The sequence below is a fragment of the Oryzias latipes genome, chromosome 18 (assembly GCF_002234675.1).
Source record: "Oryzias latipes chromosome 18, ASM223467v1".
In the NCBI taxonomy this organism is placed as follows: Eukaryota; Metazoa; Chordata; class Actinopteri; order Beloniformes; family Adrianichthyidae; genus Oryzias; species Oryzias latipes.
The window spans coordinates 20,988,903-21,016,544 of NC_019876.2; the positions used below are offsets into that span (position 1 = coordinate 20,988,903).

Consider the following 27,642-nt stretch of genomic DNA (forward strand, 5'->3'; position numbering starts at 1 on the left):
TTTTATAAAACATTTAAAAGATATATCTGTTTATTTTATGTGTGACAGGCATTTAAAAAGTAGCAAAGCCTCAATCTTGTCTTTTACACAAATAACAAACATGATCAACTGTACAAAGTCTGAAACATGCAAAGCTACAAACTTTAAGATCATGTGGAAACTTAAAAACACAGGCCAGCACAACATTTATTAGAAAAAATAAAGAACCGAACATTTCTTTTTAGAACAAGCTTCCAAATGAATGAGATTGCTTATAAAACTCATAAAAAAATGCAAACATATAAATCTATAAAACAAAGGCCAATTTCTCGATGATAAATGCCCATTTGAATGGAAACTATTTTACAATAATGGAGGAAACTTGACTACTTATAAATATCAAGGACATAAAAAAACTATGTACATTTTTTTTAGTTAAAGGGAGAGTTAAACATTTTTGCAGATATTTTTTGTTAGCAGGATAAGGCTTTCTCCAAAACGCTGATGTCCACCAGTGGCACCGTTGCAACTTCAAAAAATACCCTAAAAACATTTTAAAAAGACATATTTAAACTCAACAGTACAGGATTTAATGACATACAGATTGTGGATTCTAGGTTTTAGAGCACCTACTTATGACTGTACTTGTTCCTAACAGCCCGGAGTTTATCATCGGCAGGACCCTGGAGCATCAAATGTAGCTTTCTGACAACTGGTGCCACCTCTGAGGCCTGATAGCCAGAGTGGAACTGCAGGATGGGGGACTACAGGATGAGAGAAACACGTTTATAACATAAGCCCAGTCATTTTCTCGTATTTACAAATTCCTCTAAAAAAAAATTTAACTCAAGTCTGAATTGCCAGCTATTCCAAGGTGACAATTTGTCATTGAGGTGTTGAACAAAAGCAATTGTTCTACGGTTGACAAGTGTATCTTCATGTTTTTGCTCATGACCTTTGGGTGACGCCATCAGATGCTGTGATTATGACACACTCTTGTCATTAGTAAAGCATCGGTCACAACTAGGGATGTGTTGATAAAAAAAAAAAAAAAAAAAAAAAAAAAAAAATCGCTTCATTGATATGAATCAATCCAAGCTTAATAAATCAATAATCCACCCATAAAATAGAGATCGATCATTTACGTCTTTCCTTAGCAGGTGACCGAATGCATAACAGTAGCAGAAGCAAAAGTCTCCTCTCCTAGCTATGATGCAAACATCTAAAAGAATTTCCCATAGGACAGCTAATGCTAACGTTCGTTCGACCTAAACATACATTGCTGATTAAATTAACAGCTTTATAAACTCACAGGCAGGAATTTTCCAAACTTTTTCAATGAAACCTTTTTTAAAGTAACCATTTGTGTTCAAAAGCAGCGGTCCCCAACCTTTTCAGTGCCATGGAGCGGCATGAAGTCACACGAACTTTTCACGGCCGAATCTTTAAGAAGTAGGCGGAGAACTTTTTTAGAAACGCTACGCAGAAGGAGAAACACATACGTGACAAGACAAACCCCGAGCTTTTATTTTGACAAGCACAACATTGAACATCGCTCAGTTGTCATCATTTTTACTCATTTTGCTAGCTGCTGGGTTTTATTTTAGTGGTAACCTATCATGTGACAGAAGGGCGCCTTGTAAAGAGTGACAGACGGATGTAACAGGGAATCGGGCGATTTTTTAAAATAAAACATCTTTCAGATTCCAACATAAATAAAACGGAAGTAATGTAAGTTATTTATTCTTTCTATGTAGCCTGGTACCAAATGACCCTCGGTCCGTGGCCCGGGGGTTGGGGACCGCTGGTCTAAAGCACAGATTTTTGCTAAAGTGTAATAATCTAGCGTGAGCTCCACCTAGTGGCCAAACTGAATCACCTTGCAGGAGAGAAATAACATTTATTTTTGTAAAATGAGCCAGTTTAGAGCCTTCTGCACATTTTTGTTGGAGCTTCTCTGTTTCACAAACATGTAACACTGTATGGATTTTTGATAACCGCGGGGATGAACCACCAAGGGGCGCGGTGTCGCGGTTGACCCGAATTTCGGGTCGGGCTTAAGATCTTACCTCTACTGTAGGAAGACGTCATGAAATGGGTGGCAAGGAGCAACAGCCAATAACTCATATTTCATTAAAAAATGTTCTTTTGTGTGCCAAAGTTAATATATTATCATATACATGGATATTGTTTACAGTATTAAAGGTTTAGGAATATCATGGTATAGACCGGTTAAGAACAGTATCTGCACCAAATCATTTTAGTGATGAGTTCTGGATGCATTGACTGTATATAAGAACTGGACCGAGTGCCGACCCCCCCCTCCCCCATTCCCAACAGGAAGTACCGGCTGGTTCCAAAATATCCCACAAACTGTTTTTCCTTATTGCAAGCAACTCAAGTTACAAACTGACCAATTAGATGCCTCAATAAAAGTATGTGGTCTCTTTACACTCATTTGGTCCAGGTCTCATATACAGTCAATGGGTGTGTGCTGTGTAAAAGACATCCATAAAAATCAATGGTGCTGTTTTTACAATACTGAGGCAAACCTACCCAGCTCCCCAGGTCTTTAGTAATCAGCGCCATCAGCAGGCAGGCTGAGGCCAGCAAGGAGCCCCTCTCTGACACCAGGTCCATCTCCATCAGACTCATTTCACAATAGTAGCGAGCCAGAGTCAGTGTTTCCATGCTGGCACTCACACACTGCACAGGGGGCCAAAGAGAGGCAACGGTCAGATCAAACAGTGTGCCCCTGCTGGGATGCTAAATCCCACATTTGACCTTATGCCTGCCCACCTTGGCATAGCGTCTGAGGAACCGATATGGGATGGGAATGTTGATGTCGAATGACAGCGTCTGCAGAATGCTGGCCTCCATGGAAATAAGCTCCTCCCTTTTGTATGCATCATCACAAATATAGAGAAAATCATCAACACAGGGTGGGCTACGCTCCTGCAGGATGACAAAAACAAATGTACATTTATTCCAAATCACAAGTCATGTTACTTCTTTGCAAGCTCTCTGCTCTTTTACTGAACATCTCTTAAATGATTCCTACGATAAAAGGCTTCATCCTCACCTCAAATTTGGAGGCTATGAGCATGGCAGTGGAGCCCACCAGCTGCAGCATCTCTCGGTGGATGGAAGCCTTTGACAGGTAATGGTCTGTCATCTTGACAGCCAGGTAAAGAGTCTCATGGTACAGCTCAAAGTTCTCCTACACAAACAGGAAAACAGACTATCAGAAAAAGAACCACCACTAAGACCCGCTACGATCAGCTTTTGATCTACTGTAAGTGTTCCAGGGGTCTTTTAATTATGATTGTGACGTTTTTAGCCAAAATCAAAAAACCGGTGTCGTCTCTGCAAAGTGGCAGGAGTTCATTAGCAATTCACCTCCGAGTTGTGGGCGGGATCGTTGGCGGGGGCAAGCCCAGCTCCCCTTCCCATCACCCATCTGTTTAACTGCTCTCCCACACGCTTACAGCCCCTCAACAACCCCAAGCTAACATCGCCAGTGCAGCAAATATGGTTGAAACGAGGACAACAAAAACAAACATGGATCTATTTTTCTGCATGAGACTGGAGCGGAGCAGGGAGATTGCAGATTCACAACGATTTAAATAAAGAAAAACTCAGAAATGCAATTTTAAGTTTAACCTTCCTTATACATGTCCTCCATCAGAAAATGTCCCAAGAACATGTTAAAAACACCAAAAACACTATTTTCAGCTGAGTGGATCTTTAAGGGAGCTCAGGAATTATTTTTATAAAAACAGAAATCTCAATTGATGCAATATTTGTTCTGCTTTGAAAAAAGAAAAAAAAACTACAGTAAGCAGGCAATAAAGAAATATACGGGACTGAATGGTAAAAACAACAACTCAGAATAGTGTTGATCAACCAAATTTGTGTTGCTCCAACACAAAAAATGTAATCACCTCCAAAGCTGTCATAAATAGAAAAAAAAAGCAATAAAAATTAATAATAAGCTTAGAAAAACCACCCATGACAACCCAATAGCAGGAACCTCACCTGTACTTCAACCAGCCAGTCCACCAGAATGGCTCTCATCTCTGGGTTGAGGCTGGTGTGTGTGAGCATGTAGTTACTGAGAACAAACTTCTCCTGCACACCAAGTAGAAATAAACAGAAGTGAATATATGTTTTAAACCTTGGTACGGGCATCTGCTTGTTGAGTTTGGCACACCTCTCTCTCTTTAAGGTAGTCGAAAATATCTTTGGCGTACTCCGGACACATGTAGCAGTCATCAGCGCTGTCTGAGTCGATGTCGAACTCCTTCGGGATCTGCAGGCGAAGACAAAGGGGAACGTGAGTTCTACCTCCTGCAGCCTTTGCACAGCGGTTTCACACATGCAGCATTTCTCCTACAGGTTTCCTCTGAAGGTGCGCGGGAACTTGACTAACAGGAGCCACCAGAGCATCCACCGTCTCTGTAAGGGAAGCTACCAGACTCCTCTGTGCTTCCTCCTCCTTTTCCTCCTCTGTGTCAGTCTTTTCCCTTTCCGTGGTCGACTCCTCCGAACTCACGGACCTGATACGGAAGCAAGTGTGAGAAATTAACTCCTTTGACACCAATAAAACATATTTGAAGTTAAATTGTTAAAAGATTTACTTTTTCAAGTTTGCTTGATTCTTTGCCGTCACTGAGATGATGGTCGTCTTCTTGACCGCTTTTTTCCCGGTTTCTTTCTTCCTACCTGGAAGGCTGATCTGAACCTTGTGAGCCTTAAAGTAGGATCAAAAAGGACAAACTCAATACAATGCATCCCACAAACATGACTTTTCAAAGGGAAAACTCTGTGAGCTCTGTGATTGAATTTTACAAAATGTAAAGGCCACATTAAAAACAACAATCTACAATCTTTCTTTAAATATCATTTTCACAAGTAAAAATTACGGTACAGCCTGTAGATTAGTGAAAACTGATTCTGAGAAGCTCTTGGAAGTGAAAACTCAAAGAATTTGAGGATTATCTGGTGAAACAGCTAAGATGAGGGGGCAGGCCATGACTCCTGTTCTACTAGTGAAACATGGGAGAAAATTCTGTTAAATGTCTTCAAATTATGAGGATAGAAAGTCAAAACAACTCATCAATAAATCCCACATGCTAAAACCTCATTTGTCAATACCCACCAAAATGTATTTTCTTCTCTATCGTTTTTTATGTAAAGATGAGTTATCTTTCCATTTCTCTCTGGTTCTTTTTTAGTTTGCACTATGTTGTAAGAAAGTAATACATTTCAGATTCCCGTCAGAATAGAAGCGCATTTATGGTTCAGCTGATGTCATTACATTTGTAATAACAGTAGCCCACTACGGCTGTAAAGAGTAACCAAGTACTCAGATATTTGCAATCTGATCTCAAGAGTTTGCGTATGAAAATTTGCAACGTCTGAGATCAGCAGAGAGTAAAAAGACACTTCAGGTCATGTAATTATAGCTCTAAAAATGCAGAATAATATTGGATTTTAAGTACATAAACTACACTATCCGACTGCACGAAAGAGACCGGAAGTAAATAAATCTTTAAAGAGTCAATGAAGCTCCTTATATTAAAAAAATGAAAGTATCAAAAGAGACAAAGACTGTTCAGGTTACTGAAATATGTTTTGAGAAAAAAACTAATTTGTTTAAAATATATACAAAAGTAAATAGAATAGAAAATATGATAAATATGAATTTAGAAAAAAATCTTGTGATTAAGATGAGTCTTATATAGTCGTTACATTTTTAATAAGGTGTTACAGTGTCTTCATTTACTATTTTAACTTTACTATTTTGTCCTCCCATTTACTGGAAATGTATTCTGCTAAACCTTCAAGATGGAAAAGCTGTACAAAACTTTTTCAGGATCTGTCGAATGAAATGAAGGTAACATTGATATATTTATGTTTTGTCTACTGCTGAAGTTAACCAGGAAGTTGACAGAAAAACTATTGAGTGTGAAATTGTTCAAAATGTCAAATATCACTTCTTTCTTTCAAAATCAGGGTTTTTACTTGTAATGTTTTGTTCATTCTGATCTCCTGTTCAATATAAAAGATTAAATGCATATTAATTTTATATGGCGATTAAATATATATTTTCAGTTTCATTTAACCAGTAAAACAACATTCATATAGGAACAATCAAACATATTTAGTAAAAATGGTGCTTCGATCTGTGAATCGTTGATCTTCATTCGTGAATGGAATCACCTCTTAAGTAGCGGTCCACAGCCTCGTGGGCCACTCAGATCAGCAGAAATTTAACTATCCCGCACCAAGCAAGGTGTGTATGTAGTGTGTGTGTGTGTGTATGTATTTACAGGGCGTGCAGAGTTTAAGACGGGTGTCATTTTAAAGCTATTGTGACACCAGGCAAGGCGGTGCCAGAGAGGTACTACAGACATAACTAAAAATATGCATGAGAATGCAGTGGTTAGACGTGCACAGAAGTGAGGCTAAGTCCAGCAGGCAGCTGACGGTGTTTTTCCATTTGGTGATGTAATGGCTAGATTTCCCTGCACAGCTGTTCGTGGAATTATACTCTCTGCTCATGTTTTTCTTGTTTCTTTATGACTTGTCCCATTCAGACAGAAGCTGAAGTCTCATGTGCTGAAACACTTTCTTTTGGATATAACTGGGACTTTGTTTTCTTTGAACACACAAGTATTTGAGGTTGAACTTTATTTTATTACTCGTTTTATTATCATCATAAATTCCTTTAGATTTTGGACCAAAATGAAGAAAAGTAGAGTGAATGGGGTGTTTAAGAGGACACAAAGACAAAGTTTGAATTTAAAAAAAGAAGGATTTTGATTAAAGGAAAATAAATCAAATTAAAGAAAAACACATTAGGCAGTAAAAGTTACTCAAAAATTCATTATCTATCCTGTCGTGTGAAAATATTTACCATAGGACTGATTTATATACACACACCTCCCACCCACATAACTACTAATTGCATACAAACCTCCACATCTATACACACCCTCATAAATAAGGACTAATATGCACATGTTTAACCATAGATGCATGCCTGTGTTGGTGCACAGGTGCTCAGGTGTGTTATGTTATGGAACCCAGCCCAAAGCGGACTGAAGCAGAAGTGGCCACCAGACACACCCCCACCCCCCCCCTCAGCCAAAGGACTTAACTATAATGAAAACTGGACAGAGTGAGTGTGACATCAGTCTAAGTCAACGTTTCTATGGCAACCACTCTCACCAATCAGGAGTGAGCTTGTGTGAGGTCCATACCCCTAACGCTGAAAAAGGGGTCTGGGGAACATTTCAAACATTTTAAACGGTGGATGTGAGTAATAGCGGTTTATTTCTCTATAGATGTCTGTGGGATTTTGACTTCTTGGAGTCAGCGGGTACTTCCTGTTTGGAACACGAGGGGGGGGGGGGGGGGGGTTATTACATGAGTGCAGTTTTACGTAATATAAAGTTGTGTCAGCTGTTGGTTGGACTCAACAGAAGATGGACCCACTACTCCATTACAGCTTTGTAATATGGAATATGGTTTTCCATAATATGGAAAACTGTGTTTGTATTAAGAGTTAGAAAGTACAGGACTTAGGTTATTATTAGGTTATGGTCGAGTTCTGTCTTTACTCACACGTGGATCCAGTTAAAGGTCAAGAACATAGACCAAGAGATCTGAAACACGACCAAGACCCATCTGAAACCAATGCAATAGAACTTGACTGGATGGATCCAGGACAAAACATGAGTGAAATACTGAAGTTAATCTGAGCCTCAACAGGAAATGCATCTGATCTGATCCTGACCTTAAGCTGGATGCAGATGAGGAAAAACAGCCCTGATATGGCTGTAATTATTCTGAAGCAATTCAAAAAGAAACAAACGCCACAGGAAATAAAAGAAACATCAAGCAGCAGCATGTCTCTGCAGAAAGCAGTCTGCGTTGCAGATGTCTGCACTTTTGCCTTTTGGCCTCCAAAAAGAATCCCCCGCCAATGTCAAATAATTGGGCAAGCTGTTAATCATAGCCCTAATAGTTTTGGAAATAGCTCAGCCCAGTTCGTTCTGCATAATCCTCAGCCTGTTTTTTGCTATGAAACACTGGGACTCTGGCAGTTTCTCAGCAGCTATTTGTCATCACAGATGTGCACTGGCAGCTGGCTGGGAAGTCAATGAGCTCTCCAAAGAGCCCTTCATTATTTTTATGATGAAGACTTAAATCATCATGAAAGATATATGGCAATAATTTTAGAGCACAGCCATCTCTTTTGCATGTTCCTGTTGGTCATTTATGTGGGTATTTGATGAATGAGAAGATGCAGACGTGCAGTAATGGAGAACATAAAAAGCTAACATCTGGACTTTTTTCCCCCTCCAAAAACTTCCAATTGCAGCAGACATACACAGCCTGCGGCAGCAGCAGGCACCACGAAAACTTTGGAGCTTCCTGCACAGATAATTTACCTCACAGTAAGTACAAAACAAACATATGCAAGACTGTCAGTTTTTATAAAATATCTGCATTTCAGGAAAAACCCAGAACACAAGAGAGAATAGCATTCTGACAAATATGTCCCAAAGAGGGATTGTATCAATTTGTGATAATTTCCTATCCCGGCCACTTGTGGGCGAAGGCAGGGGGACAACCTGGACAGGTCGCCAGTCTGTCGCAGGGTAGAATGTCCACAAACACACACCCATTCACTCTCACAGTCACACTCACACCTATGGACAATTTAGAGTTGCCAATTAACCTACGAAGCATGTTTTTGGACGGTGGGAGGAAGCCGGAGACCCCAGAGAAAACCCACGCATGCACGGGGAGAACATGCAAACTCCACACAGAAAGGTCCCCCACTGATGTTCTGTTTTTCACGTCCCCCAGCCGGGACTTGAACCGGAGGCCTTCTTGCTGTGAGGCAAGAGCGCTAACCACTGCGCCACCGTGCAGCCCATTCTGGAAATTGTACCACATCAAAAGAAGAAAGAGGTCTGTAATATTCTTCATAGAAACATTTCAACTTTAAGTCACAGTATGTAAAAAAATAAAAGCACATTGTTTGATATTTAAAGAATCTATCTGGATAATGGTGCCAAAAATAAGCATTGATCAATACCTAAAGTTCACCTCAATCATTGAATTGTAACCCTGGTTAAAGCTTTAACAGATTGTAATTGTAGCTGCTATTTTTGTCCATTCCTCCATGCAGATCTTTCAAGAGCTGTGATGTTTGGGGGCTGCTGCTGGGAAACATGGACTTTCAACTCCCTCCACAGATTATCATTGGATAGAAGTCTAGACACTGGCTAGAATGCTCCAGAACCTTGAAAGGCTTTTTTTAAAGTAACACCTCTTTTCTCGTCCTGGTGATGCGTTTGGGATCTTTGTAATGCTCCAGCCATGTTCATCATCAATGTTCTATCTGATGGAAGGATGTTTTTGTCTAGTTCTGGCCGGTTTCCTCACTGTCCCCCTAAGATCATTTGAACCTCACCAGGTGAGATCTTGGATGGAGATTTTCAGAGATCTTGTATTTCTTTCATTTTCCAACATTTGATCTCTTCTCGTCAAGCTGCTTGTTTATTGTACATTTGCTCATTCCTGTCTTGTTCGGTTCTAAAATCTTTTACCTGGGGTCCTTAGACAGCTCTTTGGTCTTGTTTATGGTGACGAGGTTTGCATTCTGACTGTGCAGACGGGTGTCTTTTATACAGATAACTAGTTCAAACAGGGGACATTAATAGAGATAACCAGTGGAGGATAAGGAAGTTTCTTTAACCCTTGTGCTATCCTAGATGACCCCACCCTTACATTGACGTGTTCTCCCTACCATGACAAAGGTGGATAAAGGTGGAAAGATTTAATGTAATCCATGGACACCAGTGAAGATCACAAATCATTGAAGAAAAAAGGTTCAGAGCACTGTCTAGTGGGTCTAGATGACCCAACTCCCAATGTTAAAGTGCCTAGGATAGCACAAGGGTTAAGAAGTAACAGGACTGTGAGGAACATAATTACTGCTTGTATGCAGGAACTAAACACTTATTTTCTGCATCATTTTACAAATAAATTCTTCTAAAAAGATTTTTTTACACGATTTCCTGGATTCTTATTTACATTCTGCCCCTCACAGCTGAAGTTTATATCTGATTAACATTACAGACCAAAGTCATCGGTTTAAGCGGAAAAACTCTCAGAATATAAAACTGACAAATACATGGGTACAAAAATAAATGCACGCATGAGCACACACACTTCTTTTGGACAACAGAATCTCCAGCTTAAAGCTGCTCATTTGATTTTTTTTTTTGGTTTTTTTATCTTTGCTTGGTTTACCTTAACTCATCTTAAGTTTCTGTTACTGAGCTGAGAATTTAAAAACAAATCAAACAAATGTAGACCCATTGATCACTCCTTTATCTTTGCAATGCTATAGAATGCAGCAAATATCACCAACATAGCTCTGCGAGAGCTGCAGGTTTAATGTCAATGATATGTATTAACAGTAATCATAAACATGATACTGTTTTCAGACTGTTTAATAAAAAAATAATATAAAATGTGATCAACTGGAAGCAGAATTAAATCTGTTCTTGTATTTGATCAGAATGTTTGAATTTGAGTTTACAGTTAGATGACAATAAAGATGTGTTCAATTTAGAAATGTCTTTAAAGCAATTTCATTTTCTTGAAAAAAATCAGCATGTAGTAGGCAGAGTGTCAACAACACGGTGCCCACGGGCACCAGGTCACTCCCAAGGGCCACATAAGTCACCCATTAATTTTTATTTATAAACAACTGCAAACTGAGCAAATTTGTTATTTCAGGAGAGCCTATGAAACTGGTAGCCTTTCATATGACTCAGTCCCCATGAAGTAGCTCTCAATTTCAAAAAGGTTGGTGACCCCTGGTAGAAGGTATTTCTGTGTTAAATAGTGTTATAATTTGGATGGTAAAAAATATATATGGTGGGTAGTTTTATTTAAAGTCCAACAAAAAAACAGAGTAATGTCCACTGTAAACTGTGGAGAAGGCATGTTCCTTCTAAAACTGGAAATACCACCAACCTTTTAAACACCTGAAGCAGAGCCACCAAGCATTCTCGGTCTCAGACTAAATTCAACAATGATTCTCCAGCAAAAACAACAAAGGTAAGACCTGCACAGCAGCAACAGTCTAAACTACCAGAAGAAATTCGGAAAATTTGCTTTTAGTTCCAACTAAGCTCATTCAAAGGAAGTTGACAAAAATGTTTGTCAGTTTTGTTTGTTCTGTAAAACATTAGAAGTTTTTAAATTGAACTGATCAAGCAGTTTAGCATTCTGTTTGATAAAAGCTTTTGCTTTAATCACGCTCCTTCAGTGCATCTGTTATTTAAGTATGATGAAAGGAATAAATATGTAAATCTGAACCTGTTGATAATTACACATTTCTCTTATGAGCAGTGTTCAAATTTGACAAATATCGTGACATATATCGTTATTGACAGATATGAAAGAACTATATCGTGATATAAAATATTCTATATCGGCCAGCCCTAGCTACAAACAGCATGATAATAAATAAACAACCACTGGGAACGCTTTGAAAATAGTTCAAAATGTGGTCGGAGTGGAACTTTAATGGCTTTATTGGGCAAAACAGCTGGGATTTACTCATGAGACAAGTCAGACTGCAGACTGGTACACTTGATATTTTTTATGTAACTTATGCTTCCACTGATCAGCTTTGAACTTTATATTATACATAAAAATCTATTTAATTATGGGAGACCAGAATCCAAGATATTCATGTAGCCGATCTTTCATGCAGTATAATCCTCATAACATGCTTTTATTTTTATCTGTAAACAACATGACCACTCTACTAGATGGAGCCACGGGTCCTCTTAAAGAAAAAAAGTAAAAAAATAAAATAAAATCAGCACTTACATTTGTGATATCTATAAAAGCAGTCCTCTTCTTGGGAGCTCCATGAGGAGGAGAGGAGGACCTTTTCACCTGTGATCCTTCTTCCTGCAAACACATGCTACAGGTGAATAGAGTGCTGAGCCGCTGCCTGGTTTTCCATGTAGACGCCTTGACTTTACCTGGTTCTCCGTGGATGGAGCGCTCTGCCGGAGCGCTTTGTTCCCGCTGGCAGCCGGTTTCTTCCCCCGAGTGAAAGGCATGGCTGGCTAGTTCGGGCTGGTTCTGGAAGTCCACCCTCCGCTCGCTTCTTGATCTGCTGCACAGAGAGACAAAGCAAAACAAAGCCTCAGCAGCAGCAGGCAGCTCAACGCGGACACTTCCAGCCAACGCACACAGAACGGAGGTCTTTGAATTTACTCAATTACCGTCGGTTATGAACAGCTCGAGCTCAAAGCGAAACGGTAAAATCTTGCCTTTATCCCCGATATAACATATAGGTTACAGAATCGACTGCGACTATAAGCATAAATTAACTGACATGCGTACAACACAAGAACCCAGTGCGAAGAGTGCAGCTGAGAATCTAAATCTTTGAGCATGAATCTGATTGGCTTGAATTTGAGCTGATTCGTCCAATCAGAGAGTCGCAAAGAATGCCTGCAACCAGGGTACGTTGGTTTAGAGTAACGGCTTCGCGCGGTGTGCAACTCGAACTTAAAAATGTTTGTAGAAAAAAACTACGCTGTGTTTACAACCCGACGATATAAGAAGCAAGCCTTTTTTTTAGCATCACGTGTCAATTAATCGCCTGAAATTCCTCGTTTCCGAAAAGAAATCTGTGGGAGGGGCTATTGAGAACTTTCAAAAAGCAACAGATTGGTTCAAGAGTAAACATCGACTTTGTTACTACATGCCAATATTTCATTCCTCAGCATAAAAGAGTGCACTTGAAGTTCATTTTATGAAGTATAGCCTACTTGAGTATAAGTATAGCAAGTAGGCCTATACTATCATGTACGCATACTGTTGGGAGTACACTCACTGAAGACTTCTTCAGACTAAGTTAGAACATTTTAAGATTACAAAATATGTAGTATTTAAAAGGAAATGTATAGGGGAGAGTGGGGTAATTTGTTCCAGGGGGTAAATAGTGGACCCTCTTCTCTTATCAAAAATAGGGGTGTGTATTGGCAAGAGAGTCTGACGATCCGATACGTATCCCGATTTTCTACCAGAAAAGCTTTTTCTTTTTTTAAGTACTTAAAAAAACTCTACATGAATTTCAAGTTTCAAGTTTTTCATCGTAATAAAATGGTAAAATTCAGTTTATTTAATTATCACAATGTTAAGCACTGCAACTGTAACTCATAAGTTTTTTTACCCAAGCAAATTCATAGTGCTTTTATTTTGGCAACAGCTTCTCCAGTATTTTTAAATGGTTCAGGACCCTGAATAATACTTGAAAAATAAAGGGAAGAAAAACAAAACCCAAATTCTTTCTAGAAACATTAAGGTGTGATGATGGGGCAGCGTGACAGGGTGAAGGAAAGTTGCTTTAATGTGGCGAAGATGCTTTGTTTACATCACAGTTTGCAATGCACAGCTGCAGCCCTGCTTTCTCACACACGGAAGTGAACTAGTAACGCTCATTGACACGACGTTAGCCTTTTTTCAGAGCGTTGTACAAATCACTCTGATCCATCAGGTTCCTGAACTAGAATCTGCAGAACTTTGGCCCACTTTGCCAATAGCGTTTTGCCTGATGCTCTGTGCATTAGCTGTGATGCTGCAGTGCTTCACTCGTTCTTATCCAAGTCCGCTGCAAAGCACCGTATTCTGCGTTTTTATGTTACTGGCAGTAACACAGCACAGAGTTTCGGTTCCGTACCCATCCCAAGTAAAAACTAAGTAGTACATGTCTCAAAACAGCAAAACAAGCTGCCTCTTGCTGAAGTCTTGAAGTTGTTTTTTGTGGTGTAGAGCTGCTCAAAGAGGCTCATTGTGCTCTGCTGCCAACTAGCGTTCGGGGTTTTAAGTGGAAAACAAGAGTCAGACGCTAAAATACGCTAATAAATAATTAAATAAATATCATCCTGACAGCATTTTGAATCGATAAAAGTATCGCCAAATGAACTCTTGATATAGCATCGAAACAATTTTGTCATGATTGGCTATGACTAGAACAGACCCAATCGCTGAAACCCGGAATGATCACGCACAAGGACTTGTGAAGTTTATTTGAGATCCAAAGTGACTGTTTCAAGGGATGTGCACGATCCTGAACGATATGAAAACACAATTTCATTGGAGATGTTACTTTAATTCCTTTGCTTTAAAAGGACTTTAAGTAAAAAATGGCACTAATTACCCCGCTCTCCCCTAGTTCCTCACTTTTCGCATACACCAAGTATACGAATGTAACCGGCAGGTATGCCTGTGACAGGTGCATGCCTGCTTGATTGGGGATGTAGTTCAGCTGTGTCTGCCCCTTTATAAAGGAACAGGGAGTGAGTTGACAGACAGTGGCTGCCTGCATGGTGGTATGTATGGTTGAAGCTCCTCTTTTTGGGAGGACGTAGATCACCTTTTGCTCATTTTTATTCTGCTCTTTTAACTAGATGCTGTAAGCGGCTAGACGTGTTGCAGATGTCATGAGCCACTGCGTGTTCTTTACCCACCTTTTTTTTTATACATTTTAATGTGTTTTTAGAGTGGTGCTGTATTTATTGTGTGGTTGACTCTGATTTCTTTTTATTGTTGCATAGGTCTGAGTCGGGCGTCGGTGCGTGTGGTGTTGGTGAGGGGGGGCCCCTTGTGGCAGCGTCGTCCTCACTCCAGTTCCCTCACTGTATTTGTTTATTTCCCTTTTAGTGTGTAGTGGAAGTTTCTTTTGCAAGGTTTTTCTTATTGTGTGTGTGTGTGGATTTGTTTTTTTAGCACGGAGTGGAGTGAGGTGCGCTGCCGCCTACTGGCTTAGTCCACGGCCTCTCTCTTCCCTTCCCCCCCCTGCGCAGGCGGTCGGCTCGGCCTTCCTGTTTTTATTCCTGCTCCCCCTTTTATTTTATCTGTATGCTGCTAATCAGAGTAAAACTGCACTTTTAGATTTTAAATTGTTCATTAAATTAAATTTTTATAAGCTTTTATGGTCTCAGCCATTTTTGTTTTGGTGGCTCCACTCTGCACTGACGGTACCTTGGTCACATTTCTGGCGTCGTCGGCAGGATCTAATTTCCGTTGTTGCAGTTGTGGTAACCAAATTGGGCTGCTTTCTTTTTTTTTTTTTTGGGTAGTACACGCAGTGTGCTCCTTTGGACCCCCCCCCCCTTCCTGTGGTAACCATTACCTGGGTTCAACGTCCACTGGTTGGAAGGCTGCCATCCTCCACCAATGGCTGATGAGGAAGCACCACGATCCCTGGATAATCTGTGTGCTCGGGCTGACCGATCACCAGATGAAGAGGCTTCTGGTAGAGCCTTTGGTGGTTGTAACGAGCCATTGGATCGGCTGGTATATATCCCGAGGGAGCGAAAATGCCCACATTTCCAGGGAAGGACTGGGGTTCCGGTCGAGGACTGGGTGGAGGAGATGAGGGCAACGTTACAAACCAGACGATTGCATCCTGTCGACCAGGCCTATTTTATTTATGATCATCTAGAAGGTGAAGCCAGGGATGAAATTAGGTATAGGCCACGAGCCGACAGGGAGGACCCAGAGAAAATTTTGGAAATACTTCAGGATATGTATGGGTGTTCTAAATCATATATTTCATTGCAACAAATGTTTTTTTCCAGGCAGCAGCAGGAGGGTGAATCACTGCGGGAATATTCCCATGCTTTGTGTTGTATTATGGAGAAGGTTGAACGGTGTGCACCACGACGGACGTTGGATGCCTCTAGGCTGCTTCGAGACCAGTTTGTGGAGAATGTGTTAGATCCCAACCTACGCCGGGAACTGAAACGGTTGGTGAGACAGGACCCACGAACCTCATTGTTAGATATCAGAGCAGAGGCTATTCGTTGGGAACAGGAGGGGCACTGTGGGGAGCCACGGGGGCGGGTTTATTCAGTCCCTTTTTCTTCAGCACAATATTTGAATGCTAGAGCCCCCACCCCTACAAACACCGAGGTTGTGGCCTTGCGGAAGCTGTTAGAAAAACAGCAAGAACAGCTGGACAAACTGACACAGGGTTTTCTAGCTCTACAGGCGGCCTCTCAACCCCCAACTAGCCATACGCGGTCCAGTGTGGTGTGTCGGCGTTGTCAAAGACCTGGTCACTATGCTCGTGAGTGTGAGAATGAACGTGTCCCCACCCAGCCAAGAGCCCCCCTTGCTGTGGCAGCTCGGGAGGCGGGAAACTTCCACCATCTGATGTGAGGGGCCAGACATCAGGTGGAGAGAGTGCTGGCTCCCAGGGGCGGGGTTCAGGCGTGCCCCCAGGCAAGTCAAATCTTGTGGCACAATGCCCTACAGTAGCTGTTAAATTAGGAGGGGTGGGCGCTAACCTTCTCCTTGACACAGGCTCTATGGTAACCACCATATCTGAAAGCTTCTTTAATCAATCTTTGCAGGAGGTTATTAGACCTTGCAATTGGCTGGCGTTAACTGCTGCAAATGGGTTTGAAATCCCATACCTCGGCTATGTTGAATTAGACGTTGTTGTTTATGGCCGGCTCATGCCACAGCGGGGTGTCTTGGTTGTTAAAGACCTTGCACGACCTAATAAGTCGTCAGATGTTGTGGGTGTGTTAGGGATGAATGTCATTAAAGAGTGTTACCAGCAGCTTTTTAATCAACATGGTCCTGCTCTCTTTGCTCTTGCTGAAGTACAGCAGACGCCCCAGGACTGGCAGCAGGCATTACAGTGCCACCATCAGATAACGTCTAGAGCTCAAGTGTTAAAACAGGGGATGGCCCGGGTTAGAGGCAAACACTCGGTTATCATACCAGGAGGCACCGTTAAATGGGTTTCAGCCACATGTTGCTCCCAGTTCACACAGTTGACAGGTGCTGCACTAATTGAGCCCTTGGAAGATGGCTACGCCCTTCCTGACAACCTTTTGTTCTCTCCAGCCATGGTTGTTGGTCAGGAGGGCACAGTTTATGTCCCTATTGTGAACGTGGGCAAGCTGGACATAACCCTCCGACCCCACCAGCCAATTGGCCTACTTAGCCAGGCAGATGTGGTCAGTTTCCCAGAGGGAGTTTCATTTGTCAAACAGAGCAGTAGGTCTACCGCTACGGTTGCGTCTCATACAGCTGTGGAGATGAACACTGTCCAAAAACAGGTCCAGTCGGTTGACCTATCAGCATTATCAGAGTTGGATCAACAGAAGGTGCGATCATTGTTGTTACGCCATGAGGGTGCTTTTGCCATCTCAGAGTTTGACCTAGGTTGTAGCAATTTGATAACCCATGACATACCCCTGCTTGATGAGACCCCTGTGAGGCAGCGACATGGGCGAATCCCACCGTCTGATTATGACGAGGTTAGGGCTCATGTACGTAAACTGCTGGACAGTCAGGTCATACGAGAGAGCTGTAGCCCCTTCGCCTCCCCAATAGTTCTGGTTTGGAAGAAGGATGGGACTTTGAGGTTGTGTGTCGACTACAGACTTTTGAACAGTAAGACAAGGAAGGACGCTTTCCCTCTACCTAGGATCGAGGAATCACTGGACGCCCTATCAGGTGCCAGATGGTTTTCAACAATTGACTTGGCCAGTGGCTACCATCAGGTGGCAGTGACGGAGAAGGACAAGATGAAGACTGCTTTCTGTACACCCTTCGGCCTGTTTGAGTTTCACAGGATGCCTTTTGGCTTATGTAACGCCCCAGTACTTTTCAGCGGCTTATGGAAAGGATGTTTGGGGACCAGAATTGTCACACGCTGTTACTATACTTGGACGATGTGATTGTCTTTTCCTCCACTGTGGATGAGCACCTGACAAGATTGGAGCTGGTCCTCAGTCGTTTCGAGAAGGAGTCCCTGAAAATTAAGCTGGAAAAGTGTCATTTCCTCAAACAGCAGGTGGACTACCTGGGTCATGTTGTGTCTGCAGCTGGTGTGGCAACTGATCCAAAGAAGATTGCGGCTGTCGCCGAATGGGCCCCTCCCCGGACTGTACCTGAATTAAGAACATTCTTGGGATTTGCAAGCTATTATAGGCGCTTTGTGGAAGGCTTTGCCCAGTTGGCTGCCCCTCTTCATCGGGCTATTGCTGAGTTGTCCGGGAAGAGGAGTCGTCACCGGAGGGAGTCGTTGAATGAAGTATGGACCCACCAGTGTGAGGGTGCTTTCCAAAGACTGAAAGACAAACTGATCTCTTCACCTGTTTTGGCATATGCTAACTTTGATCTGCCTTTCATTTTAGAAGTGGATGCAAGTCATGAGGGCTTGGGCGCAGTGCTGTCTCAAGAGCAGGAGGGAAAAGTCAGGCCCATAGCCTACGCAAGTCGTAGTCTTCACCAAGCAGAGAAGAACTACAGCTCCATGAAACTTGAGTTCCTGGCAATGAAGTGGGCCATGACACAGAAGTTCCGGGACTATTTGGTGGGCCATAAGTGTGTGGTGTGGACTGACAATAATCCCCTTAGTCATTTACAGACGGCAAAGCTGGGAGCTACAGAGCAGCGTTGGGTAGCAGAGCTGGCTGTATTTGATTATGCTGTGAGATATCGCTCTGGCCGCACCAATCAAAATGCAGATGCCCTTTCTCGACAACCTCAAACCAAGGCCTGTACCATCATTACGCCAGCTCGTCCAGGGTCTGTGTTACCAGAAGGACTTCAAGAGGTGGAATGTGCTCCCATTTCAGCCACCCAGTCCATGGTTTCTACGGTACCGCAACGGACTACAGATGATCTGGTGGTTTTGCAGCAGGCAGATGCAACCATTGCACCGATTATGCACCTGGTCGGGGAGCAGCGAATGCCTGGCCGGCTGGAGAAGCAAGCACTGGAGGTCGGAGCACAGAGGCTGCTTCGCCAGTGGGGTCGGCTTAGCATTAGAGACGGACTGTTACATCGCACCTACCAGCGACCAGACGGGGGTGAGCCAGTCCTCCAGCTAGTACTGCCAGAGAGCCTACGGGAAGAGGTGTTTCAGCAATTGCATACCCACCATGGCCATCAAGGCGTTGAACGTACTCTGGAGTTGATCCAACAAAGGTGTTACTGGCCACGTATGGGTGCCATTATTCGGGATTGGTGCCTGAAGTGTGAACGGTGTTGTGTGGCCGAAAGCACCCAACCCCAGGTACGAGCACCTATGGGTCATCTCTTGGCTTCAAGGCCGAATGAAATTCTGGCCATTGACTTTTCCATGTTGGAGCCAGCGAGGGATGGGAGAGAGCAAGTACTGGTTATGACCGATGTCTTTTCCAAGTTTACACAGGTTGTGCCAACCCGAGACCAGAGGGCTTCTACTGTGGCAGACATCCTCATCAAGGAGTGGTTTTACAAGTTTGGGGTCCCTACACGGCTGCACTCTGATCAGGGCCGCTGCTTTGAAAATAACATCATGTACCAGCTTTGTGAGTTGTATGGTGTTCAAAAGTCCCGCACAACACCCTACCATCCTCAAGGAAATGGCCAATGTGAGCGGTTTAATCGCACGCTTCACGACCTGCTGCGAACCATCCCAGTTGATCAAAAGCACCGCTGGCCTGAGTACTTGCCCCAAGTGTTGTTTAGTTACAACACCACTCCGCACCAGTCAACAGGACACTCTCCGTTCCTTCTCATGTTTGGTCGTGAACCTCAGTTACCTGTTGACTTTCTTCTGGGTCGCATTGAGGAGCCTGTTGCCGGCGAGGCCTGTCATTGGGTCAGTGAACACAAGAGGAGGCTACAGGTGGCTTTAGTAGGTGCCAGAGAACGAATGCGCCTAGCTGCTGCAGGGAGGAAAGAGAGGGCAGACAAACATGTTACAGAGGAGGTGTTGCCAGCTGGACAGAGGGTGTACCTGAGGGACTTCTCACACAGAGGACGCAACAAGATCCAGGACAAGTGGGCTCCTGAGGTGTTTGTGGTCACAAGACCTCCTGAGCCTGGAGGGGCCGTCTATACAGTTGCCCCACAGGATCAACCTGAAAAGGTACGGCAAGTCAATCGTTGCATGATTAAGCCTATACCTGTGGAACCACCTGTTTCGCCACATAGACCCAGTTCTAGAACAAGGAGCCCTGATGTGGAGGAGAATGGCTTCTGGGTTTTAAGACCATCAGGAAAAAATGGAACTGGTGTCCCGGCTGTACCTACAGTGGAGGCTGCTCCTGCTGCCTGTCCAGACGCATTCGACCCTCCTGTATTACGAAGGACTACTCGACAAACAGCTGGACAGCATACAAACCCACATCATCTACCAGTAGGTGTTGGGACTGGGGTAGAGGGGGCTGCAGTGTCTCGGGTGCAGGTGTCCAGCAGTATGCTTGAAGGGTTGTTTCGCCCGTGGCAGTGAGTTGTCGGGACGCCAACAAAAAAAAAACGGGGGTAGAATGTAACCGTCAGGTATGCCTGTGACAGGTGCATGCCTGCTTGATTGGGGATGTAGTTCAGCTGTGTCTGCCCCTTTATAAAGGAACAGGGAGTGAGTTGACAGACAGTGGCTGCCTGCATGGTGGTATGTATGGTTGAAGCTCCTCTTTTTGGGAGGACGTAGATCACCTTTTGCTCATTTTTATTCTGCTCTTTTAACTAGATGCTGTAAGCGGCTAGACGTGTTGCAGATGTCATGAGCCACTGCGTGTTCTTTACCCACCTTTTTTTTATACATTTTAATGTGTTTTTAGAGTGGTGCTGTATTTATTGTGTGGTTGACTCTGATTTCTTTTTATTGTTGCATAGGTCTGAGTCGGGCGTCGGTGCGTGTGGTGTTGGTGAGGGGGGCCCCTTGTGGCAGCGTCGTCCTCACTCCAGTTCCCTCACTGTATTTGTTTATTTCCCTTTTAGTGTGTAGTGGAAGTTTCTTTTGCAAGGTTTTTCTTATTTTGTGTGTGTGTGTGGATTTGTTTTTTTAGCACGGAGTGGAGTGAGGTGCGCTGCCGCCTACTGGCTTAGTCCACGGCCTCTCTCTTCCCTTCCCCCCCCTGCGCAGGCGGTCGGCTCGGCCTTCCTGTTTTTATTCCTGCTCCCCCTTTTATTTTATCTGTATGCTGCTAATCAGAGTAAAACTGCACTTTTAGATTTTAAATTGTTCATTAAATTAAATTTTTATAAGCTTTTATGGTCTCAGCCATTTTTGTTTTGGTGGCTCCACTCTGCACTGACGGTACCTTGGTCACACATAGTACACTTAATTACACTTTTTTCCCAAGGGGTACAGAAAATAACAAAAAATAAGTTAGTCGAACCAAACAAATATTTACATCCTTAATGTAAAGTTTGATTTCACAAAGGGTTTGTACAAATACACACATAGTTGGCCATCATGTATCATGGCATTGTTTATACTTTAATAGTAAACTGTGTTGCATTTTAAATTTTAGAGTATTTTACTTCAAGTCCCACCCTTAAAATCTTTTGATCTATTTTAAAAGCGTTCTCTGTCTTTTTATTATTATGCTTTAGGCAAATGAAAAAAATCTGTCATTTTCTAGGACATAGTTTCTGCAGTATGGAGTCCTATACTGTTCAGTATTAAATAAATATTTAATTCAATAAATATGACCCCATACACAATCAACCAATAAATCTCTCATATATATATAAAAAGATCATGAAATTGTGAAAAACCAGCACACTGATTTTAAATTAGCCATTGTATTCAATATATTTCATTTTGCTTTAAAAACATGTTATTTTAAAACAGCATTTTAAAATATTCATTTTTAATCATGTTGAATTTTACTATAATTCTGTCTTTTTTCAGAAGCTCATATTTCAAAATCGAATATTTTCCAAAGTAGCTTTGTTTTATTTCATGTTGCTGTTTTTCACAATGGCGTATTTATTTCATGAAGAGCTTTTTCAGCAGAATGGGTCTGTCAATCAGTGAAAGTGGGCGGGATCTAAACGCTCATTGGCTGATCCATGGAAATCGACTCATATTCCTCGATACCCGCTCAGCGGTGTGCCAGAGAGATGACATATTTCAGCGATATCCGCGAGGCTTTGCTGACATTAGAGGATCAAATAGAGACAAACTGTCTGCTGCAGAAGATGCAAACATCCACAACTCTGTTTTTGTAGTTTGAGGGTTTGTGTGGACCAAACCACAAAGGAGCTCCAGTCGTCAACATCTTTCACACTCCTCATTCTTACGCCATTCACTCACAGCTCACATCGTGACATATGTCGGCTCGCAGGAGGATCGACAGAGTGAGACCAGGCAGCTGTGCAAAGCGGGACAAGCCTGCTCGGGCCTCCTGAACCTTATGATATTTTTCTATTTTCAATGATACAATGATTATAATCAGGTCCTCTGGTTTTATTTTTCCCTCAAGAAAAATGTTGAACCTTTCCTGTGATGACGTTTCTGACATCTTAACACTCTCCATGTACATTGTGCATCCATGCATTGTTACTGAGATAAGCACAAGCAACCGCTCCATGTGGCTATAAGGCTAAAAACATTAGCTTGTTGCCCCTCCCACACGCGGCATGGTGCGTTCATGGAAACTCCAGTTCATAGAAGCTTAGTGGAACTCCAACAACCACTCAGCCTAACTTAGACCACTACTATACGTTCATGAGAAGATGAAAATTGCTAAACCGACCACAAAATCACCTGAATTATGCACACTCGCCCAAAGCCACTTTTATCCGCAAATTTAGAACCAAAACTGCCCAATTTCTTGTAACACTGTGGATGTGTTGAGGTGCATACTCCTCCTAGTGTTGAGGGGTGTGCATTGCGCCATCACGTTTGCTGAATCATCTTCGATCGATATAGACAGGGGAGTTAGGGTGCTGCTGCTCATGTCTGGGTAAAGGAATAGCCAATCACAAAAGTGTCTCCGCCTTGTCTAGTTTGATTGACAGACAGACCCATTCTCCTGAAAAAGCTCTTCATGAAATAAATCAGCCATTGTGAAAAACAGCAACATTAAATAAAAACAAAGCTACTTTGGAAAATATTGATTTTGAAATCCGAGGTTCTGAAAAAAGACGTAAAATTATAATATATTCCACATGATTAAAATGAATATTTTTAAAATGCTGTTTTAAAATAATGAACATGTTTTTAAAGCAAAATGAAATATATTGAATAATACAATGGCTAATTTAAAATCAGTGTGCAGGTTTTTCACAATTTCATGATCTTTTTATATATATATGAGAGATTTATTGGTTGATTGTGTATTTGCATGACGTCATATTTATTTATTGAATTAAATATTTATTTATTTAATTATGAACAGTATAGGACTCCATACTGCAGAGCGGCAGTAGTTCATCAGAAACTCACCTCTGCGCTATGCCCAGGGCTGTTGGTGCAAGCAACCGTGGCCTCCTTCCCCTCCTTGTTGCTAAGAGCTTGGAGCAGAGAGCTTGTTGCCCACCCAGCGTATTTTCTATGTACCCAAAAAGTTGTTTTTCAAACTGAGTTTTTTGGTCTGCTCCAGATCCACAATGATCTGAATAAAGGAATTTTTTTGATATGGTAAGATTGATACTCCGTAAATATGTCCTCCATCATGAGAAAAATGCTACAAAACATCTTAAAAACTCCAAAAAACACAATTTTCATCTGAGTGGGTCTTTGAAGAAAATGTTGTCTCACAGCCATTGGACAATAACAAACAATATTCCCCTAACACTCTAACCCTAAATAGCGCTAAGGGCAAATAATGTGTTCCACATCTCTTTAGCCTTCGTCAAAGTACAAAGAAACATCTTTATGTTAGTAGAAGCCACAAAAATGAGCATTAACTGTTGAGTCTGTCATTATTCATCTCCCTCATTTTTAAACACTTTTAAGATAGATAAAAGATGATCAGAGTGAGACTTTAAAGTTCATTTCTATCAAAAAAATTTTTTTTTTTGACAAATCTTCAGACTGGGGATTTTACTAAGACAAAGACATCATAAAACACAGACTGAGCCTTTCAGTCAGAAGGCAGCAGATAGCCAGGAGCTTAGTTTATTTACAGGCCAAAACTATTGCTAAGGCCATTATGACTTGTGTACATACACGTGTAGGATGTGCAGAGTGCATGGTGCATTCTATCAGAATAAGAAAAATGGAAAGTAAAAGAACAACTGTGTAGTTTTGTCAAGCAAGTGATAAAAGTACATCTACAGAGCTTCATCTCAATTTCCGTTTGTATCTTTTTTTAATCACTACGTCATTTTAAGTCCAAAAATAGAACAGGGTCAGCTTTGTAAGTCAGTTATTTCCTCGTATTTTTCCGTTATGCTAATTTTTCTGAGCTTCCCTCATAGCTACTTGCATGCACGAGCATACATACAGGAAGTGAGTAATTCTGGTGAACTTGTCTGCGAGTGGGAACTTCTGAACACAACTTATTTGCTTTTGGAACACAGAAGGAGCAATTTTCCCGCTGGTAAGTTTAACAAGACACTTCCAGATTAGACTGTGCTTCCTGTCTCCAGCTTTCATGTTGTTTTGTAGTATATTTAGGCAACTTTTGACTTTGCACCTTTCTAACTGCTTCATAAATTTTGCACTGCTTCTTTATTTGCCTTCCTTAGCTTATCCCTTCTTGCCTCTACAGCAAACTTTAAGCTTTGTTTCTACAAATTTGTACATTTTTTTAATAGAATACCTAAGTATTTTTGAGGTATTCCCTTATTACAAAAAAGTAAGAAAAACTAAAAACTTTATTGGCAAATAAAACTTATTTTTGCCAATTTACAGTAATCAAACTAATTGTCTTTATTGAATCTTTAGGCACCTTTTGTGAAAACTAATTTCTAAACAATCTTGCTTTATTAAGGGGTTTACAATAAAGAGAATTGCCAAATGACAATGTCAAACAGCCAAGAAAAGTATTCAGTCTAAGCTTTGGCTTTATATCTGTGCTGCATCATTGATGTTATCTCCTTTGGACTCAACTGTCATAAATCAAACAAAATCACCAGAATGGCTTCATTTGGACAGCAGCTAGAAGTGATTTCATTTCTTTGTGACTGACATCAAGCTCAGATGCTTAAACCAGCAGGATGTTGCTGTTTGAGGCAGGCAGAGGTCTTTGAGCCGCTCTGATACTGAACTGCACTTCCTTCTTGTCACATCCTGACGGCTGATAGCTGACACACTGACAGGCAGCGGTTAAGGCCGAATCTCACTTTCCATCATAGTGGGGGATGTTCTCTTCTGTCGGCCCTTTTGATTTCACAACTGTTGGCTTTCTTTTGCTGTTTCTCTTGTAGTATTATCATTGAAACATGTTGAGTTCTTTCTTAATGACATAACGTAGAAGTAGAAATTAGAGCAAAGAAATTCATCTGTTTGAGATGCATATGGTCACACTCGTTGGTAAACAATATTCAATTAAGTACGGTGGCCCTGAAGTGCAAATCCCACCAAGAAATCACTCAAGGCAGAAAAACATGTAGAAGATCTCAACAACTATTCAAAAACGCAAAATTACATTTTAGAAAAAATGAAACTTTTCAAAAGACAGAAGTAATTTCCAGAAATCAAAATGAAATGTTAAAAAAATGAAACAATGTGAAACCAGAAAACAGTCAGCCCTATTGAATGATGAGGTTGAGTTTTTTTAAATGTGTCTGAAGTATCCGCATACTAATAAACCTTTTTTGATTAGAACGGAGCATATCCAGTATCGCTTTATGCCAAATAACTTTTGTTTGAAATGATTAACAAACGTCATCATCTTACCAGTGATGTCCCAACCTGTACTAACCTTTTCTGGTTATTTGTTTTGTTTCTTTTTTCTTTTTTTTACATTTTATTTTGATTTCTGGAAATTTGTTTTGATTTCCAAGATATGTCAGTTTTTAATTTTTTTATTTATAACTGGAGTTTTGTTTTGATTTAAAAATGGAATATTGTTTTCTTTATTAAATTTTCATTATGATCTTTATATTGTTGCTTTGAGTGATTTGTTGGTGTGATTTGCACATTAGGGCCTCCATAAATAAGAATACTTGCTAGGAATTAAAATGCAAGTTGTTGTTACAAAAGTAAGCAAAAAAAAGTGATAATATGTCCTTTCAAACTTTCCTTCACTCTTTGCAGGAAAGAATGCAGACTGCATGTGGAGATTCGATGGAGCTGGAGCTCAACCATGAAATCCATGGAGAAAGAACACTGGCAGAGGTTGACCTTCTTGAGGATTTTGCCCAAAATATGGCAGACAGCATAATGGAATCTTTTCTAAGCATGATGGCTGAAGAGAAGGTGTCCATCTCTGATCCAGATCAGATGTTGGCAGAGGAGATGGCGTTAGTGATCATTGAAACAGCACTGGGAGAAGTGTGTTTAGCTCAGAGTGCGAAAGATCAGACTGAAGGATCGCAAACTGCTTGTAAAAAGACTGAAAATGAGTCTTTCATGGAGTATTCTAAGGTAGACTTGATGGACACGAGTCCAACTAAAAAGATCTATTCCGTTCCGCCCCCACATCCACCTTTATATCAGTCCGGCCTCCCTGTCGTGGGCTCTCTCGACTACCCCGACGCCCCTCCCACCACCCCTCTCATACCTGAGCTTGAGAGGAGCAGACACAGCTTTGCTCAGAAGCTGAAGGGAGGATTAGCCAATGCTTTTCTGCCCTCCCCACCTCCCCCAACTCCAAAAGACAAAGAGGAGAAGTCGAGCATTGACCCTCACATGGTACTGATGGAACATCTGATGCACTCGCTGTGCACAGACGATTTACCTAAAGGTGGCTATGAAGAAGCCCCTCAGCATGGAGCCGGGATAGAACATTTTGCTGAGACCTTGTCGTGTGACATCATGAGTGGGGTTTTAAGTGTCAAAGGCAAGGAGGAGATACAAGACACAATAAACCTGGATCTGTTGGCCCAGCAGATGGCTGAAACCATCATCACCCTCTCTCTTGATAAAACTAAAATGCTTTAATTGCATCTGAGACGATTACTTGTTTGTCTTAAAATTATTTACTTAAATCTTATTTCAAAATAGAGCTAAACCTGACTCACCAACTTAAAAGTTTTTAAAATTTGGTGAATTTGTCACAAGTAAAAGCATTCTGCTCTCATGTTCTTTCGGGTTAAGAAATTTTTGATATTGTGCTTCTTTTAAATTTGTTAGACCCAAATATGGTAAGGTTGACTCCCATGAGCCAAATTGAGATGATGCATGTGCAGCAAACAGATATAAAGATGAACTTGATCCACACAAGTACCAACGTGTCCATTAGATGGCACCACAGTAAAACTGTTACTGCCTGTCTTTACATCAGGTTAAGTCAAAGTTACCAGGATTCACCAAACTGTTTTCTGTGTTTCAGTTTTCTACACAAGAAATCATTTTCCCGTCAATAGATCTGTAAATTATGAAATTTTTATTAAAAACTTAGATAGACATGTAATTTGTGATCTTCATTTTGTTGTGATTTTAGGGCTTGGATTTTACAGAATGTGCACATATGAAGCCTAACGGAAAAAAACTGAGCCAATTAGTTAAAAATAAATTGCTTGTGGAAAACAATTTTATTTTGTGTTGTTAAAAATATGCATCACACACATTAAAATAATTCCAAGCTATGTTTCATTTTGTTTTTCTTTTTTTTTTTAATATTAAAAAAATGAACACACAGAAGACTGGAAAGGTTAAAAAAACCTTCTTGTAGAGATTAAAAT

General features: G+C 41.3%; 2 protein-coding genes across 3 annotated transcripts; one reads left to right on the top strand and one right to left on the bottom strand.

The window, feature by feature from the left end:
• ccnb3 (cyclin B3) lies at window positions 1–12,495 on the bottom strand. Of its 2 annotated transcripts, none has more exons than XM_011487637.3 (12): window positions 12,315–12,495; window positions 12,069–12,202; window positions 11,911–11,994; window positions 4,620–4,732; window positions 4,376–4,538; window positions 4,193–4,291; window positions 4,018–4,110; window positions 3,062–3,199; window positions 2,779–2,934; window positions 2,536–2,685; window positions 613–743; window positions 1–522 (listed from the first exon to the last, which is right to left on the bottom strand). In XM_011487637.3, the coding sequence occupies exons 2-12, from the start codon at window positions 12,147–12,149 to the stop codon at window positions 453–455; spliced, it is 1,278 nt and encodes a 425-aa protein (XP_011485939.1). In that variant the 5' UTR covers window positions 12,150–12,202; window positions 12,315–12,495; the 3' UTR covers window positions 1–452. The 2 variants fall into 2 exon arrangements, with proteins under 2 accessions (XP_011485939.1, XP_004079989.1); XM_004079941.4 differs by having other exon boundaries at window positions 12,069–12,205.
• An 11,806-nt stretch (window positions 12,496–24,301) lies between these two features.
• On the top strand, window positions 24,302–27,371 carry LOC105356451. Its single transcript, XM_011487638.3, has 2 exons — window positions 24,302–24,392; window positions 26,054–27,371. The coding sequence occupies exon 2, from the start codon at window positions 26,060–26,062 to the stop codon at window positions 26,897–26,899; it is 840 nt and encodes a 279-aa protein (XP_011485940.1). The 5' UTR covers window positions 24,302–24,392; window positions 26,054–26,059; the 3' UTR covers window positions 26,900–27,371.
• The last annotated feature ends 271 nt before the right edge of the window (window positions 27,372–27,642 follow it).